General features: G+C 30.8%; 1 protein-coding gene across 1 annotated transcript; it reads right to left on the bottom strand.

Annotated features, from left to right (window-relative positions):
• Positions 1-2667: 2667 nt before the first annotated feature.
• LOC120219161 (GDSL esterase/lipase At1g29670-like) lies at positions 2668-8433 on the bottom strand. Its single transcript, XM_039216034.1, has 6 exons — positions 8422-8433; positions 4289-4554; positions 4029-4153; positions 3478-3720; positions 3126-3366; positions 2668-3029 (listed from the first exon to the last, which is right to left on the bottom strand). The coding sequence occupies exons 2-6, from the start codon at positions 4545-4547 to the stop codon at positions 2764-2766; spliced, it is 1134 nt and encodes a 377-aa protein (XP_039071965.1). The 5' UTR covers positions 4548-4554; positions 8422-8433; the 3' UTR covers positions 2668-2763.
• Positions 8434-10447: the final 2014 nt, after the last annotated feature.

Here is a 10447-nt window from a genome sequence, read left to right as displayed (position 1 = left end):
ATTAAACGATCGTTAATCTTTTCCAAGTATTCATATTCTGATAGTTTTCGACGTCCCGAATCCATTTCCGAAGTCCATTTCACCAAATTCGAACCCGAAGGCCTCCAAATCGTTGGTCAAAGTGGTTGACTTTGACCAATAATTTAAATTTTCGAAAAGACATACTTTATTTTTTCGACATCCTGATTCCGATTCTGCAATCCGTTTGGCCAAATTCAAACCCGAGATTCTCCAAATTGATAGTCAAACCCTGAAAATGCTTATATACTTAAGAATTTAGCTTTGAACAATTAAGTAAGATTTGAGGATGATAAATTATTATTATTTGAAGGTACAAGAGACTATCCGGATCGTTCGACAGCTCGACCCAGCTCTTCTAGATCAATTAAACCACGTGTGCCAGTATTCACCCGTAAGACCCGTAAATTTTATGATTTTAGAGATTTATTTATGTTACCCATAAGTAATATAGTGTTATTATAAATAGGTTCGAAAACTGTAGCAGAGCGTGGTGAAACTAGCAATCAGTAGATATACTATTTGAACCTATTATCGAGGTGTGTTCCCTAATTATTACTGAATTGTTTTATTGGTTTTAATATGAGGTACACTGAGTTCTTTGGTTACTATTTTATTGATGCACCAATTTAATGTGATGATTTATGGAATTTGTGTCACGGTGCAATTGAACTTTTGGATTGAATTACAATAGTATAGCTCTGATCAAGCTAATAAACAGAATGGGCCTAATGTGACTCTTGGGGCCCCAAAATACATTAGGTTGGCTTCCCTTGCTGTGTGCTTAGGGTAAGCTATATGGACTTGGACTTACGGGCTTAAGGATACAAGCTCTAAAGCTTATCCTTAGGTTGGCTTTCTTTTTGCTGTGTGCTTAGAGTAAGATATATGGAAAATAGTTTTGGAAATTACTGATGGTGTACAAGAAAAGAGTTTAAACTATGATTCTCAAAAGTTAAACTCTTTTATGAATTTATGAGATTTACTGGACTATGATTTGTTTAATGTATCTATTGTGATTTTAAGGTAATATTGGGACACACTGAGCCTAGCTCACCTTTCGAAAATGTTTTTCCCCCTTTCAGATACTGTTGGTTAGATACATAGGTTCGAGCACTTGGAGGATCAACATATCTCTTGAAGTATATTTGATTGTAATGTTTTTATCATTCAGGTTGACTTTATTTTGGTGACATGGACCTTATTTTAAAGTATTGGATTTTATAGTGATTACACTTTTGCTATTAATATTCGGTTTATCGTGATTTTGATTTTTAAGACATGTTTTAAATTAATTTTTTACTTATTGGTATTATATTTATGAGTTGGGTTTTGATAGTATAATATCATGTCATTTATAATGTGATTTTACAATGATTGAATAACGGTTTCAGAAAATGTCTTTAAGAATCATGTATGTGATCCACTAGACTTAGTCGAAACGCATAGGTCGGGTCTAGGGGGTTACATTTATAAAACTTTGTTTTTTATGATGTAATGTTTTTTAGGCATAATGTCAAAATTAGACTCAAACGTTTTTATTAAAATGGTCATTTGACTCATTTTCATTTTTTTCTTTTTTGAGAACATTTGATCGAATAGTCACCTTAGTCTTTATTATTTTTCTGGAGTATTTTGACTCTTCATTTTTCATTTTAGGCTAAAAGTATATATGTTTTGGTGTGTTAATCTTTTGTTAACTAACGATTTCTATCAACAGAAATGACTTTTTATCTCAAAATAAAATACTAAGGGTCTAAATACTCAAAAAATGGGTAAGAACCAAAATAATCATTTTAATAAATGTTTGAACTTATTTTTGACTTTATTTCATTTTTTCAATGAAATATTACATTATATTAAAATTAAAAAAATAATTAAAAGAATTTGTTTTATTGACGTGAGAAATATAAATTAAACGAATACCAGTTGAATCAAATTTGTAATATCATAGTTTTGAGAAAAAAATTTCGTTGTTTTTCCTTTTGATCATTTTCCATCGATGGCAGGAAGTAAAATCGATGAAATATATGTAATAATTAATTTCTCTCTTTTGTTGATGGAACAAGTTTATGTCACCGGTCTTTAATAATGTATCTCTTTTAGTTTAGATAAAGAGTTGTGATCAATGAAAGAACGATCATTGATTGATGTTTTTTTGTAACAAAGAGATAATCTTAAGGAAAAAGATGAAGATCAATACATATTATAAAGAGTTTGGTCTCTTTATTAGTTTTGATTATGGTATTTATAGTGATTATAATTAGTGATTAAACATAGGTTAATTATGGTTATTTGTAGATTGATGGACTAGATAAATCTGATAGTTAAATTCTAATTTCATTTTGATATATCACGTTTATATGTTAAAAATTTTGTCTAAGAATTATAGTTGTCTTAAAAACTCGTGCCCAAAGAGTGAAGGTTCTGTAGAGGCTTCAGCAAATAGGGATTAATCCGAAGATCTTACCTGACAAAAAACTGATAATTTCGGTAAGTTAATATAGGAAGGATAACATTCTTCAATCACCTTGTTGAAGTTATGGGAGAGGACATTTTTCTTTTTCATGCGTGCAGGTCAAATTAAACAGTTGAGCACAACCCGAGGGCTTACCGGGCAAGCAAAACAAAACCTAAGAGAGGATAATATTCTCTTCCCTGCCAGAACTAAACAGTTCATTTATTTAATTTTAAGACGAGGGGCTAAACACATTACAATGATTCAAACTAATAAAATAGAGTGAATCAGATTACACAGTGGCCACAAATATCTTCATCGGCATCGTTGTTGATATGCAGTTGTGCCATTTTGTTAATATTAAGGGGATAAGCTTGGCCACTAGATTCAGCACCATAAGCCTCCTCTGCGATGATCTCATTCCATGCATCCGAAGTGTGGACTGCGTCCCAAAACACATACTTACTTCGGTCACCACATGGCTCTGAACCCGGGAGGCAAAGCTCTCCATCACTCCCTATTCTGCAGCACCCAGCATTTATCACTGTAAAACCTGGAAACACACACACACACAAAAAAAACACTTGCATTAACTTTCCATTCTATAAATGAACAAAGTTGCAATGTTATGTTCTTTTTCTGATATTACCGAGGGCTTTTGTAGAGGTTGCTCCTGTAGGATTTAGATATGTAAATTTAGCGTCGCGTAAGTTGGTATTCAGTTCATCAACTAGCGATATAAGCCTCTCATTGAAAAGTTGAGCAGCATTGTTCAATTTTTCCACGCAGGTAGAACTATCTGTTCCATGTATTACCATCGCATTTGGAGTGCACCCTATGGAACCAACTCCAAACACCGCAAGCTTCCTTGCTCCGTTATTGTACAGAGTCTGGTCATAAGAAAATGAAAAGCAAGGAAGCAATTTAAACCCTTCAAGATTTTAACGTAGGTGGATAAAGTTTTAGCATAACACAATCCAAGTCCGTTATGTTTCTGCAACCTTTAATTGACGTGAATATTGTTCAATGAGATATGCAGCATATTGCTCTGGAGAGAATAGGCGGCTGGTATTGTACACCTCTGGCTTGAAATAGTTGTTGATGTAGTCATTGCTGCCGATTTGAACAGCATATATGCACTTCCTTAGAAGCTTTGAAGCTGAACGTTTTCCCAACAATTTAGCAATTGTTGATATTACACTTTGGTGATTGCTTAGCTGCTTGTTCATGCATACTCGATCGCCCTGCACATTTTAAAGATTGAAAAAAAAACACTCTTAACTTTCTTTCTGGACAATAGATCCAACAAACGGAATAGGAAAATGGTTGCAAACACTGAAATTCCAGATTTACCTGATATCAACTTTTGTGGGAAGATTACATGAATCAACTGAACAAAATTCCCGGTTCAAAGCTTTTAGCTTTTTAACGTCGGCTGGCTCAATTAGCAGCCGGCGTTTTTTAATGGTAAAATGATAACACACTCTTGCAACGTGTAAAATTATCGTTATTTTCGTGAACAATAAATGCTGCAGATACAATAGATAATTACCAGTTGTTGTCCACTTTCATTGAGAATTCCTGACGAGCCAGATGCATAATTTACACCTTTGAGAATCTGTCGGCCTTTTGAAGTAGCAAAAGGAGGAATAAATTCTTGAAAACCCAGTAGTTGAACTGTCATTGTACATATCATTATGATATTAATACTTGTTGAATTATGGTGGTAGCTGAGTAAATGGTATATACTGCAGCACCAAACAATTACTACTTAGTATTTTGTAAACAGAACAGAGTGAAGGGAAGACAAACCAATGATATCCTGCATGGTTCGGCCATTAGTAAACCTTCCGGTGGGTCCTTTAGGAAAATCAATCCCGTAGGGCGAATAATTTACTTTGGCCGTCGTTGCGAGGTTGTTATTGTTTCCACTATCCGATAAGGAATCCCCAAATATGAAGTAGCAGGGAACCTGAGGTTCTGCATTGACACAGTGGTGAATATTTGAGACTAACAAGAAGGAAACAGGCAGCAGCCACCATGGGTGAAGGTTAGACGCAAGGTTAGCCATTGAGGAATGGATGATAATGAGTAGTTGGTGGACAATTAATGAAGCATGAAATCAATGAAATATAAAGAGATGAAATATAGGACAGTTAAGTTGAGGCCAAGATTTCGGCTAGTAAAATCTGTAATAAGAACAACGTATACTAGAAGGTGGTGGTCAACTGGTCATGTCCTTTTTTTTTCATGGATAGAGGAAGCTGCTGATCTGAATTTGCCAAAACGGCTCAACGATAATCATCAATTCACTTAATTTTAACCCCTTCATTAAATAAATACAAATAAAAGTAGTATAATTTTGATCAAATATTTTAACGAAATTTAAAAATTTATCATAACATAATAATATTGTGAGTGATGATTAAGTAATATAATAAAGGAGTATTACCGTAAATTCAAAAGATTACTCCATTTTATATGTACCACAATGTACGTGCATGTTTGGGCCTACACGTTGTGTGTTTTGTCTTGGCCTACCGTATCTTTCTAAGCGAAGCTGTGATGCGGTAAAAGTTATTTGTTGCTTTATTCTAATACTGATGTTATATTACAATTTTAAGAAGTTCCTATTATTTAACACTTTCAGTATTGATTATAGGGTAAATTATGTATTTAGTCATTCAATTTTTTTGTGGTTTTATTTTGGTCATCCATCTATTCTTTTTAAATCATATATAATGATACGTTTTGGTTCTTTTTTTATCACTCATCATTAAAAACTAAAACATTTGTTAACATGATAAAAAAAATTCAATTATAATGTGACATTATTTTATGATGGCACGTCAACCCCATTTATTTTTAAACTACGAGTGACCTAAACATAACTAAAACATATCATTAAATATGATTTAAAAAAATTAAATAATTAAAACAAAATCAAATAAATAATTAAATGAGTAAATACATAATTTACCTCTTTTATATTCGGACCCGTGTATTTTGAAGTTGAGCAAGGATCTACTCGAATGAAGTGAAACTTCTTTTAACTTTTATATTTGTATTTATAATATTTTTTATATAACTATTTATAAGATTTAAAATAATTTATTTAAGGGATATCAAACTTTTAACAACTCAATTAAAAAAACATTACTTATTTTAGTCGACGATAACATTTTTTAACCTGTTATATTCACGATTTTACAAATAGTACAAATTCAAAAACTTCAATGACCACGAGGGAGATAATCTATATACTTCTCGTAAGATGTATAATATAGTATTACTTTATGTCGAAACCTTTCTCTGCACAATAAACTATGAGTTTTAATATTTGATATTAGTAATATTAAGAGTGAAGCACAATAAACCTAAATGATTTACTAAACAAATTATGATTAAATATTGAAAGAATAAATAATCTAAGTTTGAAACAAGAAGAAGGATTAGTCGTTTCACTTTTTTCTCTAAACTTTTTTTTGTAATTTTGATTGACGGGCACCGATATCAGTTTTGGTATTGATTGTCGACTGTTTGTATTTCTTGTTTTTCATTTACTTTTGTATATTGCATATTTATTTTTCTTTTTTAGTTTCTAATCATTTTTCCTTTATGACACATTTTCTCTGTATGTTTTCGGTCATTTAACCTTTTTTTCGTTTAAATTTTTTAAATTTTAATTCGACGCCGTCTCGATTGATAAGACGATACTTATTTGGTTATATATACAAATAATATAAATTCCACCATATATTTGGCATTGATGCAAATTAAAAAGAAAAAAATATAGTCCACTTATTAAATATATGGTGACCCAAGAAAATATAGTCCACTTATTAAGATATAGAAAAGATAAAAAGGAGTTGACATATGTTTTGTACTTTAAGAAAGACTCCAAAAGATTCATCAATGTATTTTAGCTTGACGTTCCAATGATGGCCACGCTAGGACCTTGTATCATGTCTGGTGTATTCAGATTGAAGATCGAGTCCAGCTAATTGTACCTACCTACACAACTTGCATCCTACATAATTCTGCTTTTATCACGTGCTTACAGTCTCCACTCAAAACTACAAAACTGCATCTCTTCACGTGAATTTGAAACAAATGTCATCCTTCAAGTAAAACTGACAAGTTTACATAGCTTGAATTGTCTCACGTTCAGGTTCAACACCTAGCATGGTCCTTTGCTTATCTCTTTTAAGATATTCAAAAGTTTTTGGGGTTCTCTCAATCAAATCTCCAGAGATAGAGGGTATTTGATAGGGTAAACTATAAAAATAGTCACCAAGTTTTGAGTGCACTTACATTTTGGTCACCAATTTTTAAAATTTATAATGCAATCATTGAAAATTGACATCAACGTCCGTTAAGAAAATATTAAAGTGTATTTCAACCTTGTTCATCTTCTTTATCAAGTTATCCTCCTCTATTTCTTCTAATTCCATCGACACTATTTATCTTCTTCATAATTGAAAAGTGCTCGAATAATTAGTGTCATCACTGCCGGTGTTATTCAAATCGTTGCCTCCATTAAACAAACTAACTTGCAGTATGCAAGAATGATTTTTTTTTTCTCTACATTCTAAATAATGCAAACTATTGAATGATAAAAAAGATGAATGGTGTTGGAGGGAACTGAAGAAACAAAGGAGAGTAACGTGATAAAAAGATGAAAAATATTGAATATATTTTAACGTCTAACATTAAAAAAATTTAATGATAATGAAAGCGGTTTAAAAATTTAACAATTGTATTATATATTTTTAAATTTAGTGATTAGAATATAAATACTTTAAGAATTAATGACTATTTGTGTAATTTACTATATCTGATAAATGAAAGTATACATATGTCATCAACGCATCAAAGAGTTTGTTGAAAAGCCTTGAGTTGGAATGAGTGGATAAGGGGCATTACCAAATCTTATTAAGATTTGATGAGGTCGTGTCTATCATGTCCATCATTGCCAAGATATTTCATCATAAAAAAGGACAATCTCTCTTTTCCATCACAGAACTCACATACGTATTGTGTAGATAATATGAGTAGTTTTGTTGTATATATGATAATTTAATTTAAGATTAATTGAAGATGATTTTAAATTATAATATTATCATATTTAATATAAAAAGTGATATAAATTTATAACATTTTGAGTTATAATCGAAATGTTATATTAAGAGAATTTAAGATTTATAATTGAAAATATTATGAAAAAGATAGTATTTTCAGTTATAACATGTATAACCTAAAAAATTGATTTGTCTTACCTAAAAGTTTAGGCTTATAATAAAAATTTCAATTACAACTTATTTCTATATATTGTTTGTAATTTTAAATTAATAAATTATATTTTAGAATTTCCTAAATAATGTAGAAAGTACTGACGAAAACAAATACTTTTGAAGTGATGGATGGAATTTGGTTTTCATTCTCTTAAAAAATGGACATTTTTATTTAATTATAGTTTTTTTATAAAATTAATATATAAAACTAATTATTTATTAAATAATATTATTAGAAGATAAAAATATATCTAATTAATTGTGCGTTTCAAAAACATTTTTGTAAAGTATTTTCAGTTAAAAATAATAATTGATTTGAATGATTAAATCTTATGCGGAAAATTATTAGGTTTTTAGTTCAAATATTATCGAAATTATTTGTATTTTATTTTAGTTATAAATAATTTTAATTAAATGTGTTTTTTATCATTGAATGTTAAATATACTATCATAATAAATCATATATAATTTTAAAGTTTAATAAAAAAATATTCTTAATAGAAAATAAATTTATATTTTTCTGTATTTTTATGCCATACTGGTACTGTATTATTATCTAGTAATGTTTTGCATGGTATTACGATATTTTTGCACCGATTGAATTTTTCTATTTTAATGCAGATGCGAATCTAGGGGCCGTGGCTCGTCTAAATTAATAAAATCAGAAGTCAATAATAAAATTATATTTTAATCATTTAAAATGATAAAATTTTAATTTATTCGTTCTAAAATTATAAATTTTAAAAATCTATATAATAATAAAATTATATTTTAACAATAATAAAAATTTAGAATTCAAATTGACCTAGAGAAAATTATGGATTCAATAAAACAAATTGTTTACAATTGATAGGTCTTTTTATTTGTTTATTTTGTTTTCGAATCTTCTCTTTGCTTTATTAACTATATTTAAGAATAGGTATAGATATGTGCAGTACTTTGTTGCGACGAAAGAAGAGAGGTGATGATGGGGGTAAAATTAGCCCCGTGAGGTATATGGATTTTTTATTTAACTTAATAGGGTAAGTAAAAATTTATTTTGGAATAGTATTTTTTACAGTGACATGAAACTCGTCACGTCGAGGTGATGAATTTTAATAATTTTTTTTATTTTAACATTTTATCTCGATGTAATAGATTTTAATAAAAAATATATAATTTATTGAAACTCGTCACCTTGAGGTGTCGAGTTTTAATAAAAACTATTTTTTTGTTAGAACTCATTACTTTAAAGTGACGAGCTCCAATAACACTGTAAAAAATATCATAGATCCTAAAATATAAACGGAGATGCCTAATAGATTAAATAAAGAGAAAATCGCCTCAGTGACAAAAAAAAGTTATAATATACGATTTTAACCAACTTTTTTTGGATTTGTCAAAATGACCAACAAAATCGCAACGCGAAATAAAAATCGCAACGCGATCCCCAGAATCGCAAATCAGTTTCCAAAATCGCAACGCGATTCTTGAAAATCGCAATGCGATAGTACAAATTCGCATTGCGATTTTCCAAAATCGCAACGCGAATATTAAAATCGCAACGCGAACACATAAATCGCAACGCGTATCCGTAAATCGCAACGTGTATCCGTAAATCGCAACGCGTATGGGTAAATCGCAATGCGTATCCGTATATCGCAACGCGTATCCGTAAATCGCAACGATAATCCGTAAATCGCAACGAGAATCTGTAAATCGCAACGATAATCCGTAAATCGCAACGAGAATCTGTAAATCGCAACGATAATCCGTAAATCGCAACGAGAATCTGTAAATCACAACACTGGAATTTTGGGTATATAACACTGAAATCATAAACTAAATCCCTAAATCGCAACTCATTCCATCTCCATCTATCACTCTCTCCGGCGACATCCGTTCCTATATCCAACGACATCCTTCCCAATCCGGCAACAGGTTTAGTTTCGCAGCTCGTCTGTTTAGTAAATTAATTTACAACCATGAAATCATCTAATGTTGATCATGTTTGGATAGATTTGTGTTTTGGAGGGTCATGGGATAATGTTCATGGTGTTTTACAATATATGCCTTTACCCATGAATCTTCAACTAAAATTGTCTTTACAAAAGTTAACTTATGAAACTCTAATGCTACGTGTTTCAAATAAATTGAATTTAGAGCCCCTAAGTGGATTTAGGCTATCTTATCAGAGAAATGGTAAAGTTTATTTGTTAACCGACAATGAAGATGTTGAACGATTCATTGCTTACATTAGTGTTTCACAAGATGATGTTACATTGTATGTTGTTGAACCTAGAAGTAGTATTGTTGGGTCAGTAGCGGGTAGTAATCAACTAAGTTTTTCTCAAAACCCACAACCTTTCTCTAATCCAAATCCCAATCAACTTTCAGCACCAAATTCCGGTTTTCGTATTGACCAGTTAGACGATGATGAGCCAACAGAAAAAATTGTGAGTACTAGTCAGTATTCGAAATTTGGTCTTGGTCAATATCCGGACTTTGATATTGGTCAATACACGGATTTTGATGATGTTTCAGAAGAAGAAACAGACCATGCGTGTAATGATATTGATATTGGTCAATACCCGAATTTTGATGATGAAACAGCCGTTGCCGAAGAATGTATTGTTGATGATAATAAGGAGGAAGTTACGGCTGTGAATGAACATGTTGAACATCCATTCTGTAATTC

The sequence above is a fragment of the Hibiscus syriacus genome, unplaced genomic scaffold (genome assembly GCF_006381635.1).
Source record: "Hibiscus syriacus cultivar Baekdansim isolate YM2019G1 unplaced genomic scaffold, ASM638163v2 tig00110204_pilon, whole genome shotgun sequence".
Classification (NCBI taxonomy): Eukaryota; Viridiplantae; Streptophyta; class Magnoliopsida; order Malvales; family Malvaceae; genus Hibiscus; species Hibiscus syriacus.
Note: the sequence above shows the minus strand (reverse complement) of the source record. Positions and strands in the feature narration are given on the sequence as shown.

Bases quoted from the DNA above. Each gene is read 5' to 3' on its own strand.
- LOC120219161 (XM_039216034.1), bottom strand. From the start codon at position 4,547: ATGGCTAACCTTGCGTCTAACCTTCACCCATGGTGGCTGCTGCCTGTT. The intron at 4,154-4,288 runs GTTTGTCTTCCC...GTACAATGACAG, and splicing joins AACCATGCAGGATATCATTG to TTCAACTACTGGGTTTTCAA. The intron at 3,030-3,125 runs GTAATATCAGAA...GTGTGTTTCCAG, and splicing joins AACCTCTACAAAAGCCCTCG to GTTTTACAGTGATAAATGCT.